The sequence below is a fragment of the Thalassophryne amazonica genome, chromosome 5 (genome assembly GCF_902500255.1).
Source record: "Thalassophryne amazonica chromosome 5, fThaAma1.1, whole genome shotgun sequence".
NCBI classification, from domain to species: domain Eukaryota; kingdom Metazoa; phylum Chordata; class Actinopteri; order Batrachoidiformes; family Batrachoididae; genus Thalassophryne; species Thalassophryne amazonica.
Genome location: NC_047107.1, coordinates 129842252 through 129866910, shown reverse-complemented (window position 1 = coordinate 129866910; position 24659 = coordinate 129842252). Strand labels below are relative to the sequence as shown.

At 44.5% G+C, this 24659-nt stretch overlaps 1 protein-coding gene across 1 annotated transcript in view; it reads right to left on the bottom strand.

The window, feature by feature from the left end:
- The window catches only part of LOC117511347 (chromaffin granule amine transporter), a 79650-nt gene that overhangs the window by 46665 nt on the left and 8326 nt on the right, over window positions 1-24659 (bottom strand). The window contains exons 3-4 of the mRNA XM_034171384.1: window positions 24541-24639; window positions 13122-13456 (exon numbers count right to left, since the gene is read on the bottom strand). Coding sequence (XP_034027275.1) covers window positions 13122-13456; window positions 24541-24637 — 432 coding nt within the window. The 5' untranslated portion in view covers window positions 24638-24639. The remainder of the gene's footprint in view (window positions 1-13121; window positions 13457-24540; window positions 24640-24659) is intronic.

Genomic DNA, 24659 nt, shown 5'->3' with positions numbered 1-24659 from the left:
ACTCATGAGAAGCGATTTCCCAACTGTTACAAGCTCTCCAATTACCGTCTGAGGTAGCCATCATTAAATGTGCAGGTCATCAAAAGAATAATAACATCATAGCTCAAGGTAACAACCTAGCAGATGACGCAGCGCGCAAAGGAGCACAAGGAGAAAATATGTTTCCCCTGCTAACCATCCAAGATTGTGCCCCACTGGTTTCACTTGACGCACTGATAGTGGCTCAAAGTAGGGCCAGTGGAGAAGAAAAACGAATGTGGGTTAAACGAGGCGCTATTGAGACACGCAGTCAGGGGCCAGCGGACAAGCTGTGGCGCAGTAGTCATGGACATTTGGTGTTACCCACCAATTTATTACGACATGCAATCATTTGGGCCCACGGACCCGATCATTGTTCGCGAGTCCAAATTATGAACAAACTAAAAGCTGTCTGGTGGTCACCATATATGGCAGCAACAGTGGACCGTTTGTTGAATGAGTGTGAGGTATGTGCACAGTACAATGTCCGGAAATCATTCACAGCCCCTTTAGCCCACATTCCGGTCCCTGATGGGCCATTCAGACATCTTATGATGGATTTCATAGACATGGGAGCTGAAATCGAGTTAAACGAATGAGATATGTTTTTGGTAGTGATATGCAGATTCAGCCGATGGATTGAGGCAGTAGCCTCTGCAAATCAAGACCATAAAACGGTAGCCAAATTCTTGTGCCGAGATGTCTTTCCAAGATTTGGCATTCCAGATACTATCTCATCTGACAACGGTAGGGCTTTTGTAGCCAAGGTTACACAAGAAACATTCAAACAATTGGGTATCAAACAGAAGTTTGGGTGTGTTTATCACCCTCAATCAAATGGGGCAGTGGAACGGGCTAATGGCATTTTAAAGAACAAACTAGCAAAAATCATAGCAGACAGCAATGGCAAACTAACCTGGCTGGATGCGTTGCCGCTTGCTTTATTGTCAATGCGCTCACAAACTAACCGACTAACCCATTTGACACCATTTGAAGCTCTTACAGGTCGGCCGATGCCTATTCCATACCTGAGAGGACCCTACGAAGGACCATCGCTGGAGCAGCTACAAGACGAATGGCATAATTATCTGAGACAGTTAACCCAAATACACAAAACTATCTTTTTGCCGGTCAAAGGTGCTACAGAAGACAGAGAAGCAGAGATTCCACTCGAAAATCAGAGCATCCAGCCTGGTGATCTGGTTTACGTCAAGGTGTTCAAAAGAAGTGGGACAGGCCCCGCCGAGAAGGTCCTTTTAAAGTTATTCTTGCCTCACGTACAGCAGTCAAAGTAGACGGTAAGGACACTTGGTTTCATTTAAACCACTGCTGTAGGGTTGGTGGCCCAGCGCCCCTGCGGCCTCGGCAAGCTCGTCTTGGCAGAGCCGCCGGGCCAAGGGGGGAAGCAGGAGAAGCCAGAGACCCTACAGCAGCACCGAGGGACGGCCACGCCTCCCTGCAGCCAGAAGAAGCACCGAGGGAAGGCCACGCCTCCCTGCAGCCAGGCGAACACTGGCCAAGGCGCTCACAGAGACTGATTGAACAAAGACGACGCACAGCTTCAGAGAGTAGTGGATCCCTGCCAGATAGAGCAGCGACAGACTCAGATGCAGACTCAGAGACAACTGGAGACGCAGGCCAACAGACAGACAGAAATACAGACCGACAGATAGACAGGCCACAGGAGACATCAGACTCGGACAGCAACTCAGTAGATTTACCGACAGAAGAACCGCAGGAAGTACAACCCAGACAAAGCACAGATACACCACACATCCCTAGTGACAGCTCATCTAGTGATGGCTCACTTAGTAGCACATCTAGTAGCACATCTCAACAGTCATCAGAGCAATGATTAAGGAATTATTCAAGGGATTGACAATACTACTGGTGGTCAGTATGGGAGAAAATAGACATCCAAAACATACAACGGACTGTGCCGTGGCCATGGCCGCAATAGCAGCTAAACAAGGCATTCTAAACACAGGAAAAACATATAATTTGGTATACATTAAATCAAAAGCCTACAAGAACATAGGAATACAGGGAAAGCTGGGGGATTACATATTAGGCGAAGCCATTAGCATCAAATGTGAAGAGGAGGGAACACTCAACATAGAGGTAATTTGTGATAAAAGAGGATGCAGGGAAACCAAGCAAGACGTAACTGTTACAGTACATGAAGCCACAAAATGGGTAAAAATCAAACCAAGGAAAAAGAGGACAATTAGAAGCCTAGAAACAAGCAGTCACTTAGGGAGATGGGATCCCAGTACAGACCTAGCCCGCACACAAGGGTTGAAGACCAATTTATTTTACCAATGGTTGAAATTTTCGGCTAGGCAGATCAGTGAAAAGCCTTGCATAGCCTGTCACCGGAAAGGTGTGATACCTCAGGCTAAACCCCTACCTGATATCAACAACTGTTATAGGAGTCCCCAACATAACTCAGACCAAGCAGAATGCTATACACAATGTGTTATGAAAATGGCAGTAGGTGATGAAAAATATGCTGCCGACAGTAAACTTTGTCCAGTGCCCCTAAGTACAGAAGGAACCGTTCCACCTATGATTAAAATAGAGAAAGGGATGATACACCCATTCTGTATAGCTAAAGGCTTAGTAGCACAATACATAAGCGATTGGCAGGTAGGGACGACCCAGCCAAAACACCACATACAGTGTATGCAAAAGCAGCAAGAATACAAACCGGCTAAAACAGCATGGAACATTACCGTCTGTCACACCCTGCCAGCAGCAGGCATACAGTGTGAACAAATAGTACCGGCCACAGGGGGGTCGGTAATTGGACTGAATCTCACCCATGCTTCATGGGTATCTACTCCAAATTTAGCTAAGGGAACGGTACCCTTAGCTGACATCTTTTGGATATGCGGACAAAGAAGGAAACTCCTGTCATCGCTGTCCCCTAATTGGAAGGGCCTTTGTGCTCCTGTGATGCTCACAGGAGCTATAACAGTAATTGAAATGCCAAATTCAATACAACCCATGCCACAGAAACGTCGTAAGAAAAGAGGAATAATGACGTTTAAAACAGACTACAACATCACAGTAAGAAACGGGATACCAGAAGGGATACCCCGACAGTTAGAAGCCATAGACAGTAGCAGAGTTAAAGCAGATGAAGATGCGGATAAATGGGGATGGGCATTGGCTCTGTTCGGGGTTACTCCAAAAATCCGTTCTAGGTTCCAGGAGGTGCAGTGGATTAATTACTTGTGGTATAATCAGCAAAGATACCTGAACTGGACATTGGCAGCTGTAGGAGCCTTAACCGAACAACTGCACGCCACCTCGCTAATGACAATGCAAAATAGATTAGCTATTGAGATGATGATGGCTGATGAACAAGGAGTTTGTATTATGATCAAAGCCACCGAATGTTGCACAGCTATTCCCATGCGTACAGGGGAAGACGGAAATTTGACAGAGCTCTTAATCACACTTGAGGAGATGCAACAGGAACTGTTAAGTAACTCCATAGGAGGGAGAAATGAAACTGACGATTCTGGATACATTGTAGGGAATGGAATGAATATTGGCCCACTGTTTTCACTGTTTGGGACTCTAAGGAGAGGGTGGATATCATGGAAAGACTGGTTGTACCAGATAGGTGTAATCTTGGCACTAACAGGGGTGGCGGTCTTGCTGGTAATATGTTGTGGTATTCCCTTGATAAAATTTCTGGTCAATAAATTGATTTCATCCACAGTAGGACAGCTCCCACTGCTAGCCATCCAAGCCCTAGAAGAAAGCACAAACGAAACAGACAGAGAACCAGAATATATGGAAATGGATGAAATACCAATTATCCTCCCCGACAGCCCCCAGCTCCCTAATATTGTGGCGTACACCCCAGATAGGGAGGACTGGGATGGACCGTGCTTGGTGATATTGTAGATGAGGAAGAAGACATGCACGCACATTTACATTCACACACATGCACCCACAAAAATGAGGGATAGGATAGACAATATCTGAAAGAATGACATGGAGCTGTAATAATGAACGTATATGTATATTACTAGGACACAGGAGTATGGCTGAGAGACCAGACTCCCCTGATCAGGGACCTATGCCTGATCTGCCTCTATCAAGTCTGATTGGACTCTCAGAACTGTTTGGAGAAGAGGATATGCAGGAGGGATGGTCGAGACATGATTGGTCGCCACAGCCGCCTTCCATCCAGCAGCTAAACCAGTTGGCAACAGAAGGATCTTCATCGTTCCAGCACCTGGCGATGACGGCTTCACAGAATCTGCCTGCAGCAAGAGTCGGCCCGAGGACTCCACCATCACCTGAAGGACCCTTTGGACTCAGGAACACACCCCTTCCGCAGATGCCATGGAGACAGTCACATGTGCCAGGGGCAACGATACCCTCCAGGGGAGGCAGCCAAGGTCGGCCATATGCAGCAACCGCCCGAGTGCATCCTAGACCCAATTCACTGCTAGGACCTGTCCCCAGCTTTCCACCCCCAAGGCAGGAGAGATATTCTGATCAGCCCAGTACCTCTGGAGGAGGATCAGCAGGGGTAGACCTTAGCCAAACTCACCCACCAGGACAGAGGGGAGCTTTGTACAGGCTACTAAATGCCCAGAGTGTCCCAACCACTTGCCTGTGCGACATCAACAATACTCCCCCCACACACGAAATGCCTTCCCCCTTGTACTTCCTGTCCCCTGGACTGCACAACCTTAATCTGGTCATGGTCACCCCACAGGACATGGCAATCTTGGTTCGAGAGCTTCGTCTTCCACAAGAGTCTGTTCCAAAAACCTTGGAGCAGCTCCTGCCCCTCACAAATCACATTCCCCATGAGCTATTTGAGGAAATCATGCCACAACTAAGTCAGACAGCTGCATACCTGTTCAGGATACACCGTGACAATGCCAACATCTCTTGTGCTCAGGAGGGCCTCCATACTCAACTGTGTGGTCTTCAGTCTAGTATGGACATGCTAGCCTGCATGATGGAGCATATGGAAAGGGAACAGCTAGGGCTGGCCACCACCACCCTGAATGTGGGCAAGAATTCTCTGGGGGCCCTGTACAACCTGGCCAAGCAGCACAAGGAGCTGGAAAGATCCATCAGAGAACTGCACGACTGTCTGAAAGCCAGAATTCCTGATCCTTCCCCCACTACCCCTGAAAGGCCAACCTCCCCATGTTCCCCAACTTCTCCCAAAACTTCAGATGCTGAGTAAATGCTGAGGAGCGCGGACTGACGTAATGGCACTGAACACGGACTATGATCTTGGTTCTTGAGTTTGAACTGCGGACTGGTTTCAGAAATCTGAGTGTAACTAAAAACAAAGAAGGATATATGTTAGTAACGAAAGTTGGGTAAATGTCTGTCCTTACCATCATCTGCGTAACACAGATAAAGCTAAATGCATACACATAGATATCACATTGCAAAGTTATAAAAAGGGGACCCTTACACGGCGTGTTTGTAGATTTAGTAGTAAAGATGCACCATAGGGACCCCTTTTTTCTTAAATTATAGCATGCCTCAAGAGACATGCATTGCCTAAATTTGGTGTCTGGCCAAAACGGGCATTAGAAAACAAGCTGAAAAAGAAAAAAAACAAAGTGGAGAATGTTGAGAAATGGCCTATAATGAAAACCATTATATGATTGACTAAGGCAAATGACTTAAGGACGGACATGAAGGGAAACCATTTATTGTGTTTATCATTTAACTAGACATAGCTGCGCTAACCTTAGAATAGTTTCTTGATTGGTTGACTAAATAGTGGTAACGTAGGGGTTATTTGATGCATTTAAATAATAAATGTGTGACGCTTTAACAAAATAATATGTAGAACCAAGTATAATGGGTTGGAGCCTCTGGTTGAGTGAGTCAATAGATGCCAGAAGATGATTGGTTGCACTGATGTCAATGTGAAGCCTTTACTTTGCCATGATTAAGAGGTTGATGTAACTTGTTTTATGTGGCCATTTTAAGTGCCTTGAATTACACCAAAACTCAATGTTTGAATGTCACCTTGTGTTGATATAATCCAGCTAATTGCTCACCTTGTGCCTTAGTATGTAGGTTCACCTGCACTGCAATATATTTACCGTGTGAAGTATCACTGATATTCATATCCGCACCAGAGTTATCAGTAACTCGAGTGATGTGTTTTTCTTTTTTATTGCAATGCACAAATGAGGATGTCTTGTCAGTAAACAACCCAAGAGTATAGTTGATGTAATGGGACTCTTTCGAGTCCCAGAGGAGGGACTGTAGAAGAATTTTTAGGTCCATATTTGAACTGTGATGAACTATCAAGTGTCCTGATCCGAACTGTATGTCCTCTGGTTGAACTAGCAGGTGTTCAACCCAAAAAAAGGGCTCTATTAGTCATTTAGTCTGTCAGGGGCTTTCCAAGGCCTTTTAGGTGCTTTCCCGCAGGCCACGTGCGGGGGCCTCAGGCCAGCTGCACGTGTGGCTGAGGCCACGTGCGGAGGGGGCCTCAGGCCAGCTGCACCTGTGGCTGAAGGTCTTTTAAAAAAATCAGTTGTAAATCCTTCATGTTTTAATTGGAGCGTTTGTCACATTGAAATAATGGCCTAACACCTGCTTAGGGTTCACTAGAGGACGCTTCCAATAAAAAACCATGTCTTGGGAATGAAATAAATAAAAAAGTCGAAGGAGGAGCGATGCCCGCGGGTCTCCAATAAATAGACGAGCGCGGTTGTCATATTCAGTCTCTCTAGAGGACTCAGTTTGTCTAAGCTTTGTGTCGAAGGCTTAAATAAACTTAAAAACTCTGTGCATTTTATCTTGCTTAAGGCTGAATTATTCTAAAGTGTTGTGTCCTCTTTCTAGCATATCACTTGCAATTAGTTTGTGTTATCTAAAAGACGACATCCTGAGAAGACCAAAAAGACGAGCCGCGACAATGGTTTGGAGGAAGTAACTAATGAAAATAACTCAGACAGAACAATCGGAGAGAAAGAGTCTAACCAAATACCGGCATCACTGAAAGCAGCCAAAGAGAACGATATGTCTTTGGGATGGTTATGAGTAATTTTTTCTCTAATAGTTAAACTTTTATTAGCAAAGAAAGTCATGAAGTCATTACTAGTTAAAGTTAAAGGAATACTCGGCTCAATAGAGCTCTGACTCTTTGTCAGCCTGGCTACAGTGCTGAAAAGAAACCTGGGGTTGTTCTTATTTTCTGGACAGGATTTCAAGGCGCAATTAGGGATTGGAGGGTGTCCATTTTGGTGACCTCAGAGTTGCATCTCTGCTTTTTGTAGATGATGTGTTTTTTTTTTTTTGGTTTCATCAGGTGTTGACCTGGTGTTGAGGATCAGTACCTCTACATCTGAGACCATGGGCCTCTATCAGAAAACACTGGACTGTTTCCTCCGGGTCAGAGGAGAGCTACTGGTCCAAGTGAAGGAGTTTATACATCTCGGGTCTTGTTCACAAGTGGGGGTAAATTGGAGCAGAAGATCAATAGATGGATTGGGGTGGCGTCTGAAATTTTATGAAGGTTGTACCAGTCCATCGTGGTAAAGAAGGAGCTGAGCTGGAAGGTAAGGCTTTCAATTTACCAGTCGATTTACACTCCTATTCTCACCTACAGCCATGAGCTTTGGGTAATGACTGAAAGAATAAGATTACGGATACAAGCAGCCAGAGGTGGGACGAAGTCACTGTCAAGTCATTCTCAAGTCATCAATCTGCAAGTCCCAAGTCAAGTCTCAAGTCAACTTGCAAACACTTGGTGGTCATTATGACTTGAGACTTGACTTGGGACTTGCTGATTTTGACTTGATGGTGACTTTGTCCCACCTCTGCAAGCAGCAGAGAGATTCCTCCATCGGGTATCTGGGCTGACACTCTTGGACAGGGTGAGAAGCTTGATTATCCAGGAGGGACTTGGAGTAGAGCTGCTTCTTCTTCACACTGAAAGGAGCCAGCTGAGATGATTCAGGCATCTGGTGAAGATAACTGTGGTCGTGTCCCTAAGGAAGTCTTCCAGGCATGTCCATAGGGGAGACGGCCGGGAAAACCCAGGACATGCTGGAGAGATAATATTTCCCAGCTGGCTTGGGAATGCCTCGGGATTCCCCGGGAAGAGTTATAGGACTTGGCCAAAGAAAGGAAAGTGTGGGATGGCTCTGCTGCCACCATGACCTGGACCCTGAATAGCAGCTGAAAATGAATGAATGAATTATTTATTGTTTTGATTTTAAATAAAAACTATAGTTAGCTTGCCGTTACGTGATGCTTTGAAATGTCTGACGCGCAGTGAATGCATCAGCTAGCAGCTCGTTTATCCGCGGTGCTCTGATCGCTTCCACCGCCTTTTATGATGAAATAATGCTGAATTTATGTGGAAATGATTGTTGTACAAAAGCTTCAGATATCTGTCACTGAGACAGATGATGACTGGAGCGCAGATTGAAGCAGAAACGAGGTGTTAATCTGAGAACCGCGTCGTCGGGGGGACCAGTTTTTATGGGGACCGTTCGGTCTGCGACACCGGTTTGGACTTCTGTTTCTGCCTGCTGTTTTTGACCACATGTTATCGACTCTCTGTTGTGGGCAGAACCACTTAGAACTAGGACTGGACCCCAGGATGCAGATAGCAAGACACAAAGGGTAGGTGCAGAAGGGTTGGAGCCAGTGGCGGCACCAAGGAGGGGGGGCTTGGGGGACCTTAAGCCCACCCAATAATGGGCCAAGCCCCCCCTCAGCCACCCACCCAATAATTCTGCCAATAATGTGAATAGCGACTGACATATTTGTGGATCTCAACTGCAGTTTTGCGCTGAGAATGTCTCAGTATTGTGTAACAGAGCAAATTGATGAATGTGTGTGTTCGGTGATCCACCAATGCTGAATCACCCTTCACAAACAGAATTTTCAGTTTTGCAAATAAACATTTATTTGTAAAAACCCACACACAAGTTACAAATAAGAAATTTGTGTTTGTGGATCACAAAGCACATGTACAAATCAAAGGATATTTGTAAATCACCCTCTGTGCATTTGCAAGTATTAATGAGACAAATTTAACTCCATACTCCAAAAATTTAAGTTTCCTAAATATTGATTACGGCCACTCTTAAAACTTCACTTATCTTTATTTATACCTATGTGCAAGTTTACTGAACTTGCAATCATTCTAAGTGATGTGTGTGTGCATTGATGCCACATTTTAGAGGAGCACGGGTGACTAAAACATATACCTTGGTATTTATAAAGCAATTTACTATAGATTGTTCATTTCAATGACATTTCGTGGAGCCCCTCCAACTTTTACCAGCACCCCCCCCCCCCCCCCACCCCCCCCTCAGCTCCCAAAACAAAAATTTCCTGGTGCTGCCACTGGGCGGAGCCCTCACAATGACAAGCTGTCAAAATGCCGCACTCAGCTGCCAGGCATCACCATGACAACTGAGTGCGGCAACGGACCAGGAACTAACCGATTATAAACATAATAACCCTGAAACATACCACAGTACATGGTACCATAAAACAACAACCCAGGAAAATAGTAGAGAAGCTTGAATCTTCGACTGGACTGGGTTGCTTGACGCAAGGACGTTTCGCTTCAAATCGCAGAAGTTTCCTCAGCTAAAATTCTTGCCCTGAAGAAATGGTTTGAGAGAGGGGTCAAGGAGGCATTCTTTGTGAAACATTTGAAACCCAGCCTTAACCGGGGAGGGGGTCTGAGACACACTTTATCCCCTGTTCACAATGGGGTACCCAGGTCAAAGGAGTTTCAGTCTTTTGTTCATGGTAATGAGTCATTCACGTCATCAAGGGAGCCATCAGAAAGGCATCCATCCCATCATTAGAGGGACAGCTGTCCTGCCATTAGGTGTGCTAACTACAGCACAATAGTTGCTAATTAGAGCTATTGTTTAGTCACTAGCCTATAGCAGTCTGCCTCTCAGTAGGAGGGGTCTGGTTAGGTTTAAAACTCCAGCTTTTGTTGGCTTCTGTTTTATTCTTCTCTACAAGAGTCAGACAGAAGTCAGACTTCCAGAGCAAGAATTTTAGCTGAGGAAGCTTCTGCGATTTGAAGCGAAATGTCCTCGCGTCAAGCAACCCAGTCCAGTCGAAGATTCAAGCTTCTCTACTATGGAAACCACCTGGACAACTGAGAGCCTACACAGAAACCCAGGAAAATAAAATAACCCAGGAACCATAAAACAACATAAACGATCTCAAGCACCAAGGCAAACATAAAGCTGCAAGAGCTGGGGCCCTCGGACCCATAGGAATCAGACGGTTGTCACGCACAGCTGACGGGGTGACCATGGCAACCGCATGCGGTAGGGGAGTGAGAGATGAGACAGGTAAGGAATCTCACCACCCTCATAGACACACCAAGAACACACACACCCACAAGTACACTAAGGGACTGGGGCACACAGAAAGGGACCGCTTGTCCATACATTCACTCCCACACACACACATTCGCATGACCAACCAAGGACAGATGACCAACACATGCACGCATACACACACACATTCACACAACAGGTACTCTCATGCAGACCACGAGGGACAGACCCAAACTCGTACATGACAGACATGTGACACTTGCACCCACAGACAGGAGACAGGACAGGACAGGTGACCAGAAACATAAATGGCCATGGGGACAGCAACCACATAAAAAGAACACCAAAAACAACTCAACCGAACCAAAACCTGGCACTTTCACTGCCATTCCAGATTCCCAACTTTTGCCTGCCATTTGGACTCTGTGATATAAGAATTCCTGGCTATTGAAGTCATTCTGTGACTTTTGACAATTCTGTTGCTTGACCTCATGAAAGACTGTTGGAATTGATTAACTCTGATTTTCTAACCCTGCCTGACTTTGGTTTATTCTCCTGGTCCCCCGACTCAGACAAACTTAGGGCCCTGTCCCACTGGCGTTTAGGAGGGTTTGCGGATGGAATGCGCACAAAAGTGGCCCACATCTGCCAAACAACCGCAATAACCGTGTAACATTCCTGTATGAGTTGGCCGCCATCCGAACACGTCCGTGATCATCCGCAGAGCCACGCATGTCCGCAGCAGGATTTTTGAGCCGCTCAAAAATCCTGCTGCGGATGAGATTCGCATCACTGCCTGAACACATACTGAAGACATACGCAGGACAAACACAACCAACGCGCTGCATATCCCCTGTTATCCGCTGATATCCGCAACCGACGGGTTGGCGCGGCTTGGTGGCAGACCGGGACAGCGTGCAAAACAGATACGATGCGTGCTCAGCACGGCCACATCACGGTCGCAAATGGTATGTCGCGCATGCAGACAGAGTGGGCACGGATGAAGCGAGTGCATCACGGCCGCTGTGCCCCTCATGGGGGTGCCTCCGCGGTCGCTTTCACTTCTGTTCCCTGTTATATCCGCTTTTCTTCCTCATGTATTCGCTGATCCACCCCGGGACATTTGTCATTTCTGCCCACCTTTGTTGCCGACGCTCAGCTTTTGTCTCCTCATTTCATGCGCAAATCCTCCTAAACGCCAGTGGGACAGGGCCCTTAGATAGTTCTTTTGGACATATTACTGTGTACCCGACCCAAAGCTGAGTTTTTGACCATCCCTCCTGTCTGACATGTTCTGCTGTAGCTAACCATTATTTCCTGGACAATAAAACATGTCCAGTTTGTCCTTCATTGTGTTTCTCTGCATTGGGGTTCCTTAACTAGATCATTACACTAACCCTCTCTGTGTATATGGACTTGGGATTGGCACGAAGTTGATCTTAAGGCCCGGTCACATGGCACTTAATGAAGGACAACGAAGCCCAAACAAAACAAGAAATCTGGACTTTCACTGGCATCGTTTAACCTTTGTGCAGCTTTGTTCCTGCAGCTGGCTCTTCATCGTGATTTTTAAACTGTCGAAAAATTTGAACGAATGCTGCCAAAAACTTCAATTCATCCGTATTTCATTTTGCTATAGTTCTTGATGGTGCAGAAGCCAGTTTGTGAGCGCTGCTGTGGAGGAGAGATGCAGCTCCTCTGCGGTGGTACTGGTATGCGGTGTGGGGCTTCTACCGCTGCATGAGATGGGGCAAGTGCAGCTGCTGTTAAAAAAGGCAGAGAGAGACAGCACTATCTCTCTCTCTTCCTCTGCCCCCCCCACCCCCACCCCCATCTCACTCTCAATGCTGAAACAAGAATCTTTTTGCTTGTGTTTGATTGTGAGTTTAAAAGGCAATATTAATTTTTTTGGGGGGGGGGTGACATAGAAGGACTCTAAGCTTTGCACTCTGATGTTCTCAGCCCTGACAAAGAAGCAGTGTGTCTCGCTGTACATTTGGAAATATGACTGCCATTTGCTTTACCATTTTGAGAACAGAGCGTACTTCTGCAATACAAAAAAAAAAAAAATTGCCGTGTTCGGAGTGTGTATTATTTTGATGGCATATTTAGTGTGTGTGGTTAGTGTGGTGGTGTTTTTTGTTTGTTTGTTTTGCTTTTGTTTTGTAAAAATGATGCATCTTATGAATGTGGAACAAGCGCTTCAGTTTTTGTTTTTTTTGTTTTTATTGGAGCAAGATGGAACGTGCAGCGCGTCGTCAGTCTGAACCAGACAGTGAGGATTCTGATGATGAAGGAGATGATCCCTCTTGTGTTCTGGAGAAGCAACCAGAGCAGGTGGATTCACCGACGTGCACACAGATCTCCACAGTGGGTCTGTGCGCAAAGGCTTTATACACCACAGTGGTGTGAATAATGCAGCATTGCATCCTTATATGCACCATGGTGGTGTATATAGCCAGACCGCACTGCTCCAGCAGTGGCTCCAGGTGCATTTTGTTTAAAGCGTGGAGATCAACGTTAGCTTCGGTTTCGTTTTGTTCCTCTTTCGTTCCTTTTGCGATCTTGATTCGCAGGCTATTTGATGATGGCAAAAGTAGAAAGCTCATTCGTCCACCTTTTCTTGATGATTTGTGACTTTTTTTACTTTTTTCCTTCATTCAGGAATCGTCGTATGCCATGTGACAAGGCCATTACTTGGAACATGGTTAATGAAGAGATCAAAGGTGACGGTATCGTGCAGAGTAAAGGTCATCCACCTACCGTTGTGTTGGTTTCGTTGAGGATCAGACCTGCAGTCAGACTAGTTGGCTTGGTGTTCTTGATGTCTTCAGACTCACGCCCCAGAAACCTTAAGGTCACATTGTCAGACAGGGACGTTATGGGCAAGAACATCAGCTGAGTACTCTGGTCTGAGACTGGACTCAGGACTGGTAGTGGCTGACTGGCCTGTGATGTCTGAAGGGTTGAACTTTGTGAGGGAACAGTGACTTGTTGCATTGTTCCAAGGTGCGGCTGACCAGGCAGGGATGGCTGGGTGGTCTGGGACTCTGGATGATGGTGCTCCATGGCATACAGGAATGTTGGGATGATTGGGACTGTGGGCAGAATATTAATTAATTATTGATTAGAATAAAGGACACCTCAAAACAAACTGATTCTGGAGAGTTTATGTTCAGTTCATCACCCAGAAAACTGTCAAGAGGTCTTTGGACCGACAATGTGACTTCACATTACGTTTGACCATCAAAGCAACTCAAAGCAATCAGCTTGGGACTCTGACGAGGGTGGTCACATCAATCAATCAATCAATCAATTTTTTTATATAGCGCCAAATCACAACAAACAGTTGCCCCAAGGCGCTTTATATTGTAAGGCAAGGCCATACAATAATTATGTAAAACCCCAACGGTCAAAACGACCCCCTGTGAGCAAGCACTTGGCTACAGTGGGAAGGAAAAACTCCCTTTTAACAGGAAGAAACCTCCAGCAGAACCAGGCTCAGGGAGGGGCAGTCTTCTGCTGGGACTGGTTGGGGCTGAGGGAGAGAACCAGGAAAAAGACATGCTGTGGAGGGGAGCAGAGATTGATCACTAATGATTAAATGCAGAGTGGTGCATACAGAGCAAAAAGAGAAAGAAACAGTGCATCATGGGAACCCCCCAGCAGTCTAAGTCTATAGCAGCATAACTAAGGGATGGTTCAGGGTCACCTGATCCAGCCCTAACTATAAGCTTTAGCAAAAAGGAAAGTTTTAAGCCTAATCTTAAAAGTAGAGAGGGTGTCTGTCTCCCTGATCTGAATTGGGAGCTGGTTCCACAGGAGAGGAGCCTGAAAGCTGAAGGCTCTGCCTCCCATTCTACTCTTACAAACCCTAGGAACTACAAGTAAGCCTGCAGTCTGAGAGCGAAGCGCTCTATTGGGGTGATATGGTACTACGAGGTCCCTAAGATAAGATGGGACCTGATTATTCAAAACCTTATAAGTAAGAAGAAGAATTTTAAATTCTATTCTAGAATTAACAGGAAGCCAATGAAGAGAGGCCAATATGGGTGAGATATGCTCTCTCCTTCTAGTCCCCGTCAGTACTCTAGCTGCAGCATTTTGAATTAACTGAAGGCTTTTCAGGGAACTTTTAGGACAACCTGATAATAATGAATTACAATAGTCCAGCCTAGAGGAAATAAATGCATGAATTAGTTTTTCAGCATCACTCTGAGACAAGACCTTTCTGATTTTAGAGATATTGCGTAAATGCAAAAAAGCAGTCCTACATATTTGTTTAATATGCACTTTGAATGACATATCCTGATCAAAAATGACTCCAAGATTTCTCACAGTATTACTAGAGGTCAGGGTAATGCCATCCAGAGTAAGGATCTGGTTAGACACCATGTTTCTAAGATTTGTGGGGCCAAGTACAATAACTTCAGTTTTATCTGAGTTTAAAAGCAGGAAATTAGAGGTCATCCATGTCTTTATGTCTGTAAGACAATCCTGCAGTTTAGCTAATTGGTGTGTGTCCTCTGGCTTCATGGATAGATAAAGCTGGGTATCATCTGCGTAACAATGAAAATTTAAGCAATACCGTCTAATAATACTGCCTAAGGGAAGCATGTATAAAGTGAATAAAATTGGTCCTAGCACAGAACCTTGTGGAACTCCATAATTAACTTTAGTCTGTGAAGAAGATTCCCCATTTACATGAACAAATTGTAATCTATTAGACAAATATGATTCAAACCACCGCAGCGCAGTGCCTTTAATACCTATGGCATGCTCTAATCTCTGTAATAAAATTTTATGGTCAACAGTATCAAAAGCAGCACTGAGGTCTAACAGAACAAGCACAGAGATGAGTCCACTGTCCGAGGCCATAAGAAGATCATTTGTAACCTTCACTAATGCTGTTTCTGTACTATGATGAATTCTAAAACCTGACTGAAACTCTTCAAATAGACCATTCCTCTGCAGATGATCAGTTAGCTGTTTTACAACTACCCTTTCAAGAATTTTTGAGAGAAAAGGAAGGTTGGAGATTGGCCTATAATTAGCTAAGATAGCTGGGTCAAGTGATGGCTTTTTAAGTGATGGTTTAATTACTGCCACCTTAAAAGCCTGTGGTACATAGCCAACTAACAAAGATAGATTGATCATATTTAAGATCGAAGCATTAAATAATGGTAGGGCTTCCTTGAGCAGCCTGGTAGGAATGGGGTCTAATAAACATGTTGATGGTTTGGATGAAGTAACTAATGAAAATAACTCAGACAGAACAATTGGAGAGAAAGAGTCTAACCAAATACCGGCATCACTGAAAGCAGCCAAAGATAACGATACGTCTTTGGGATGGTTATGAGTAATTTTTTCTCTAATAGTTAAAATTTTATTAGCAAAGAAAGTCATGAAGTCATTACTAGTTAAAGTTAAAGGAATACTCAGCTCAATAGAGCTCTGACTCTTTGTTAGCCTGGCTACAGTGCTGAAAAGAAACCTGGGGTTGTTCTTATTTTCTTCAATTAGTGAGACGCCATTTCCTCTCCAACTTACGGGTTATCTGCTTTAAGCTACGAGTTTGTGAGTTATACCACGGAGTCAGGCACTTCTGATTTAAAGCTCTCTTTTTTAGAGGAGCTACAGCATCCAAAGTTGTCTTCAATGAGGATGTAAAACTATTGACGAGATACTCTATCTCACTTACAGAGTTTAGGTAGCTACTCTGCACTGTGTTGGTATATGGCATTAGAGAACATAAAGAAGGAATCATATCCTTAAACCTAGTTACAGCGCTTTCTGAAAGACTTCTAGTGTAATGAAACTTATTCCCCACTGCTGGGTAGTCCATCAGAGTAAATGTAAATGTTATTAAGAAATGATCAGACAGAAGGGAGTTTTCAGGGAATACTGTTAAGTCTTCTATTTCCATACCATAAGTCAGAACAAGATCTAAGATATGATTAAAGTGGTGGGTGGACTCATTTACTTTTGAGCAAAGCCAATAGAGTCTAATAATAGATTAAATGCAGTGTTGAGGCTGTCATTCTCAGCATCTGTGTGGATGTTAAAATCGCCCACTATAATTATCTTATCTGAGCTAAGCACTAAGTCAGACAAAAGGTCTGAAAATTCACAGAGAAACTCACAGTAACTACCAGGTGGACGATAGATAATAACAAATAAAACTGGTTTTTGGGACTTCCAATTTGGATGGACAAGACTAAGAGTCAAGCTTTCAAATGAATTAAAGCTCTGTCTGGGTTTTTGATTAATTAATAAGCTGGAATGGAAGATTGCTGCTAATCCTCCGCCCCGGCCCGTGCTACGAGCATTCTGACAGTTAGTGTGACTCGGGGGTGTTGACTCATTTAAACTAACATATTCATCCTGCTGTAACCAGGTTTCTGTAAGGCAGAATAAATCAATATGTTGATCAATTATTATATCATTTACCAACAGGGACTTAGAAGAGAAAGACCTAATGTTTAATAGACCACATTTAACTGTTTTAGTCTGTGGTGCAGTTGAAGGTGCTATATTATTTTTTCTTTTTGAATTTTTATGCTTAAATAGATTTTTGCTGGTTATTGGTAGTCTGGGAGCAGGCACCGTCTCTACGGGGATGGGGTAATGAGGGGATGGCAGGGGGAGAGAAGCTGCAGAGAGGTGTGTAAGACTACAACTCTGCTTCCTGGTCCCAACCCTGGATAGTCACGGTTTGGAGGATTTAAGAAAATTGGCCAGATTTCTAGAAATGAGAGCTGCTCCATCCAAAGTGGGATGGATGCCGTCTCTCCTAACAAGACCAGGTTTTCCCCAGAAGCTTTGCCAATTATCTATGAAGCCCACCTCATTTTTTGGACACCACTCAGACAGCCAGCAATTCAAGGAGAACATGCGGCTAAACATGTCACTCCCGGTCTGACTGGGGAGGGGCCCAGAGAAAACTACAGAGTCCGACATTGTTTTTGCAAAGTTACACACCGATTTAATGTTAATTTTAGTGACCTCCGATTGGCGTAACCGGGTGTCATTACTGCCGACGTGAATTACAATCTTACCAAATTTACGCTTAGCCTTAGCCAGCAGTTTCAAATTTCCTTCAATGTCGCCTGCTCTGGCCCCCGGAAGACAACTGACTATGGTTGCTGGTGTCGCTAACTTCACATTTCGCAAAACAGAGTCGCCAATAACCAGAGTTTGATTCTCGGCGGGTGTGTCGTCGAGTGGGGAAAAACGGTTAGAGATGTGAACGGGTTGGCGGTGTACACGGGGCTTCTGTTTAGGGCTACTCTTCCTCCTCACAGTCACCCAGTCAGCCTGCTTTCCCGGCTGCTCGGGATCTGCCAGGGGGTAACTAACGGCGGCTAAGCTACCTTGGTCCGCACCGACTACAGGGGCCTGGCTAGCTGTAGAATTTTCCACGGTGCGGAGCCGAGTCTCCAATTCGCCCAGCCTGGCCTCCAAAGCTACGAATAAGCTACACTTATTACAAGTACCGTTACTGCTAAAGGAGGCCGAGGAATAACTAAACATTTCACACCCAGAGCAGAAAAGTGCGGGAGAGACAGGAGAAGCCGCCATGCTAAATCGGCTAAGAGCTAGTAGCTACGCTAAGCTAGCGGATTCCTAAAACATCTCCTCCACTCTCCCTTATCTCTGTTCTCTGCCTTTAACCTTCAAGTGCCTACTTCACCAGACTGTGAATTCCTCAAATTATATTGGATTCTGGATCTATTGGATTACTATTGGATTAACCATGGAATTGATCAGCTGGTCTCTGTACACTATTGACACCATTTTTTCTACAAGAAGGTTAGAACCGGGGGATCCTACCTGCCCAGATGGAACGTATCCTGCGGGCTATGTTCTCGACTCCTGGAGTTCTTGGCGTATTGCATGCTTGGCACCTTTCTCCGTTGAGGACGTCGAGGATTTATTCATTTTTGGTCTCATGGTAGCAGGGCTGGTACTTTTTGGCTTATGTGCTGCCCTGATCTACCGGAAAATTGGCAAGACGGCGGCATCAAGAACTACAGCCCCTCGCTTGTCCGTCATGATTAACGAGGTTGGCAAGGCAGTGCATTCTCAGACTGCGTTGACTTTTGAACTCAGACGCAAATTGGATGACATCTTGGAGCAGATGCGTGCCTTGCAGTTAAAGCTGAAGATTTTGGAGGCCGGTGAATATTCTTAATTCATAATTGGGATTTGGTTGTTCTAGTGGAACTGTAAAAAGTGTTTTTCACTGCTCAAACCACAACACGGCAGGCTTATCAAACCTGAAGGACAAATTGCCCGACTGTTTTCCTCCAGAGGAATGTCTTCGGCCTGGGGAACATTTGGCTGTTTCTTATCTCAACTCACAAAGACAATAAACTGTTTTCATAGAACTGAAGCATGCTCCATTCCCTCCCGCACCCCCCTCCTACTCCTCATCAAACACCCCCAACTCCGGCTTCTGCTCACATCATTCCTTCCCCCTTCTGTGGGGGCGGTGCAGTTCTAACTGCAGCTGGTCCCCCCCCAAGCTGACAGCGGCGCATCTCAGGGTTGCTGTGTGGCCTTCACCCACTTGCCTCAATTCAGATAACGGACTTCTTCAAACTTAGTGCACATAAACAATGTCAAATGTGTATGTGCTGTCTTTAATTCTGATGTGTACCATTATAACTGTAAACAAGTAATAATTGTGGACGAACTGCTGTCTGAGGTAACTGGAGTGTAAACATAATTTCTCCACTGTCAGATCAATAAAGTATATCTCAAAGTGACGCCTCGCGTTCACACACAGAAAACCAGCAGGTCTTCAGAGAACAAACACATATTCCAAACCCCAAATATCTCACAACAATCACTACAATGATCTTATATTCAACCACCATTCGACACACTGTTTGATGTTCAGCTTGAACTATGCTGAATAAAAACATGCGGCATAAATCCTTTAAATTAACCCTCTTGGCACATTCTTGAGGCACTGGTTTGGACAGCGAGAGGAAACCGGAGTGTCCGGAGGAATCAAATCAAATCAAATCAATTTTATTTATATAGCGCCAAATCACAACAAACAGCTGCCCCAAGGCGCTCCACATTGCAAGGCAAAGCCATACAATAATTACGGAAAAACCCCAACGGTCAAAACGACCCCCTGTGAGTAAGCACTTGGCGACAGTGGGAAGGAAAAACTCCCTTTTAACAGGAAGAAACCTCCAGCAGAACCAGGCTCAGGGAGGGGCAGTCTTCTGCTGGGACTGGTTGGGGCTGAGGGAGAGAACCAGGAAAAAGACATGCTGTGGAGGGGATCAGAGATCAATCACTAATGATTAAATGCAGAGTGGTGCATACAGAGCAAAAAGAGAAAGAAACACTCAGTGCATCATGGGAACCCCCCAGCAGTCTAAGTCTATAGCAGCATAACTAAGGGATGGTTCAGGGTCACCTGATCCAGCCCTAACTATAAGCTTTAGCAAAAACGAAATTTTTAAGCCTAATCTTAAAAGTAGAGAGGGTGTCTGTCTCCCTGATCTGAATTGGGAGCTGGTTCCACAAGAGAGGAGCCTGAAAGCTGAAGGCTCTGCCTCCCATTCTACTCTTACAAACCCTAGGAACTACAAGTAAGCCTGCAGTCTGAGAGCGAAGCGCTCTATTGGGGTGATATGGTACTATGAGGTCCCTAAGATAAGATGGGACCTGATTATTCAAAACCTTATAAGTAAGAAGAAGAATTTTAAATTCTATTCTAGAATTAACAGGAAGCCAATGAAGAGAAGCCAATATGGGTGAGACATGCTCTCTCCTTCTAGTCCCTGTCAGTACTCTAGCTGCAGCATTTTGAATTAACTGAAGGCTTTTCAGGGAACTTTTAGGACAACCTGATAATAATGAATTACAGTAGTCCAGCCTAGAGGAAATAAATGCATGAATTAGTTAGGAACTGAGCGCAGACGTGAGGAGAACATTCAAACACCACATGGCCAGCTGTCAGCGAACGTTCTCACCCATCTGTGTGGGTAAGAGACTATATATATATATATATATATATATATATATATATACGAGGTCTCTTAGATAATAAACCGACCCTTTTATTTTTTTTTTTAACTATATGGATTTGAATGACATGCGATTACACCAATCATGCTTGAACCCTCGTGCGCATGCGTGAGTTTTTTCACGCAGTGTCGGTGACGTCATTTCCCTGTGGGCAGGCCTTGAGTGAGATGTGGTCCCGCCCTCTCGGCTGAATTCCTTTGTTTCACACGCTGCTCGAGACGGCGCGCGTTGCTTTATCAAAAATTTTTCTGGACCTGTGAGGAATATCCGAGTGGACACTATTCGAGAAATTAAGCTGGTTTTCTGTGAAAAGTTTAACGGCTGATGAGAGATTATGGGGTGTTTCTGTCGGTGTAAGGACTTCCCATGGAGCGGGACGTCCTGCAGCGCTTCAGGCGCTGTCGTCGGCCTGTTTTGAGCTGAAAACATCCTAATTTAAGGCTTAATTCACCCAGGACAGAGAAGATTCAGAAGAGGCTGGTATGAGGAATTTATGCGGACATTCCACTGTTTAAGGACATTTTTTTAATGAAAGACGTACGCGCAAATTCGCCGAGTCGTTTCCGTGACGACTCAGCAAATCTGTGTGCGCCGCGACAGGAAAAACACCTCCGTGTTGAAAACCATTTGTAGAATTCAGGCGGCTTTTAATGGCTTTCAACAAGTGAGTAACTGAGAAATTGTTTAACAGCTTGGGCATGTTCCAACTTGCCCGTTAAGATTTCCAACGGAGGTGTTTTTCCTGCCGCGACCCCCTGCGGTCGGGTCCAGCCCGACATGCGACTCTGCCCGCACGTTCTTTCATTACAAAATGACCGTTAACAATGGAATGTCCGAATAAACTCCTCATGCCGACTTCTTCTGAAAGTTCTCTGTTCTCTGACGACTTACTGGATCAACAGAGCCTGAAATGTGGAAGTTTTCAACTTGAAACGGCGAGACGCTGCCGCCTCGAAGCGCAGATCGCTGTCAGGCGCCGTGGACCGTCCTTAAAGCGACACTACCAGACCAAAATCTCTCATCAGCCGTTAAAATTTTTACCGAAAACCAGCTGAATTTATTGAATGGTGTCCACTCAGTTGTGCCTTACAGTTTTGAAAAAATTTTTATCAAACAAAGCAACAGTCTCTGAGCCATTCCTAAACAATGAAAAAAATCGACAAGCGGGTGGACGACGACTCACTCAAAGACTGCCCACAGGCGAATGACGTAACCGACAGGCGTGAAAAAACTCTTGCATGCCCACGAGGGTTCAAGCATGTCTGATGTAATCACACGTGATTCAAATCCATATGGTTTTTGAAAAAAATAATAAGGTCGGATACTTTTCTAATAGACCTTGTATATATATATATATATACACACACAGTGAGGAAAATAAGTATTTGAACACCCTGCGATTTTGCATGTTCTCCCACTTAGAAATCATAGAGGGGTCTGTAATTTTCATCTTAGGTGCATGTCCACTGTGAGAGACATAATCTAAAAAAAAAAATCCAGAAATCACAATGTATGATTTTTAATAATTTATTTGTATGTTACTACTGCAAATAAGTATTTGAACACCTGTGAAAATCAATGTTAATATTTGCTACAGTAGCCTTTGTTTGCAATTACAGAGGTCAAATGTTTCCTGTAGTTTTTCACCAGGTTTGCACACACTGCAGCAGGGATTTTGGTCCACTCCTCCATACAGATCTTCTCTAGATCTTACAGGTTTGGAGTTTCAGCTCCCTCCAAAGATTTTCTATTGAGTTCAGGTCTGGAGACTGGCCAGGCCACTCCAGGACCTTGAAATGCTTCTTACGGAGCCCCTCCTTAGTTGCCCTGGTTGTGTGTTTGGGGTCATTGTCATGCTGAAGACCCAGCCATGACCCATCTTCAATGCTCTTACTGAGGGAAGGAGGTTGTTCGCCAAAATCTCACAATACATGACCCCATCCATCCTCCCTTCAATACGGTGCAGTCGTCCTGTCCCCTTTGCAGAAGAGCACCCCCAGAGTATGATGTTTCCACCCCCATGCTTCACGGTTAGGATGGTTTTCTTGGGGTTGTTCTCATCCTCTAAACATGGTAAGTGGAGTTCATTCCAAAAAGCTATATTCTGGTCTCATATGATCACATGACCTTCTCCCATGCCTCCTCTGGATCATCCAGATGGTCAGTGGTGAACTTCAAACAGGCCTGGACATGTGCTGCCTTGAGCAGGGGGACCTTGCTGCCCTGCAGGATTTTAAACCATGACAGCATCATGTGTTACTAATGTAATCTTTGTGACTGTGGTCCCAGCTCTCTTCAGGTCATTGACCAGGTCCTCCTGTGTAGTTCTGAGCTTTCTCAGAATCATCCTTACCCCACAAAGTGAGATCTTGCATGGAATCCCAGACCGAGGGAGACTGACAGTCATCTTGTGTTTCTTCCACTTTCTAATAAATAATCATAACAGTTGTTGTCTTCTACCAAGCTGCTTGCCTGTTGTCCTATAGTCCATCCCAGCCTTGTGCAGGTCTACAGTTTTGTCCCTGGTGTCCTTAGACAGCTCTTTGGTCTTGGCTATGGTGGACAGGTTGGAGTGTGATTGATTGAGTGTGTGAACAGGTGTCTTTTATACAGGTAACAAGTTCAAACAGGTGCAATTAATACAGGTAAAGAGTGCAGAATAAGAGGGCTTCTTAAAGAAATATTAAGAGGTCTGTGTGAGTCAGAATGCTTGCTGGTTGGTAGGTGATCAAATACCTATTTGCAGCAGTAACATACAAATAAATTATTAAAAATCATACATTGTGATTTCCGGATTTTTTTTTTTTTTTTTTTAGATTATGTCTCTCACAGTGGACATGCACCTAAGATGAAAATTTCAGACCCCTCAATGATTTCTAAGTGGGAGAACTTGCAAAACCGCAGGGTGTTCAAATACTTATTTTCCTCACTGTGTGTGTGTGTGTATATATATATATATATATATATATAAATCTTTGATGAAATCCTGGCATTGTACTTTCCTGGAGGCTTTGGTACGTTGTTCCGCCTCTGGATGAACAGATGCTATGATCCACTCTTTCTGTTGCAGTGAGGTTTCATATTTCCTCATCTAAAGAGGAATGAGTAACTGTGAATGAATGAATGAAGCTGAGTGACGTCTTCAGGTTGACGCTTTTGTGATGAAACAATTTAATGAGATGCTTGACAATGATTCACTGGGCGGTTCCGTCATTAAGATTTTTAAGTTTCTAAATGTGTAGAGAGCCGAGAAGAAGAGAAGCGAGGACCACGACCAGCAGGACTTAAAGTTCAGGGGCAAGCAGGTCTCTGCAGCAGTGTGAACCTCACTCTCCATCCGGACCCTGAGGTCCAGCTTTGAGTCTAACAGCTGATGACAGCTTTGACCTCTGACCTTTGTGACTGCATCAGAAATCCAAAAACTAAAGCTTTATTGCAAAACCTCAAATGTTGAGCATTTCCATGACAGTGTTTTTGTTATTTTTAAGCCTTCTGGAGTCTAAATTTAAAGGCACAGATTTAAAAATCAATTTTCCAAGTTATTATTTGACAAATTTTCCACTTTAATTTATTTTTAAAATAATTTTTGGATTTGGACTTTATGAAACAGTCAAATATTTGTGAAGCAAATATATATTTTCATTCAATCAAATGCAACATCTGGTGAGCAGATGGCCCCTCCCACCACATAAATCCTGGTCAGGTTTTAAGAAAATACAAACGAGCTTCATCTGATGCTGGTGTGAATTTCCCACAATGCCACAGGGTGAGGCTGGAGGCCGGTCCGTATGGTGAAGCTGAAAGTAGTGTCAGGGCTAACGCTAACGAAGAGGTCAAACAGCACAGCCAAACCCCACCCACTCCCAAACAGTCCAATCAAAGAAGGACAACACCAGATTCACTGCTAAATCACATTCAAGACAGAAATAAAAAAAAATGTCAGTTCTGGGACATTAAAATAAATAAATAAATTAATTAACTGCTGATCTTTACATTTTTAGCCACTGTACAAGAGTTAGCTAATAGCATATTTATTAAATTAATCATATGGCAAAGTAATGGCTGTGATATCATGTCAGAGTTTGACTGGACTAAAGTGAGTCCAGAACCCACGTGTGACTGGACTCACCAACCACAGTGAGGAGCATGTTGTCGAGCAGCAGAGCAACGCAAACCACCACCAGGACCAGGCGGGGCGAACCCCGACTCCGCCAGAGCCACTCCATGTCTACACACAAACAAACCAGC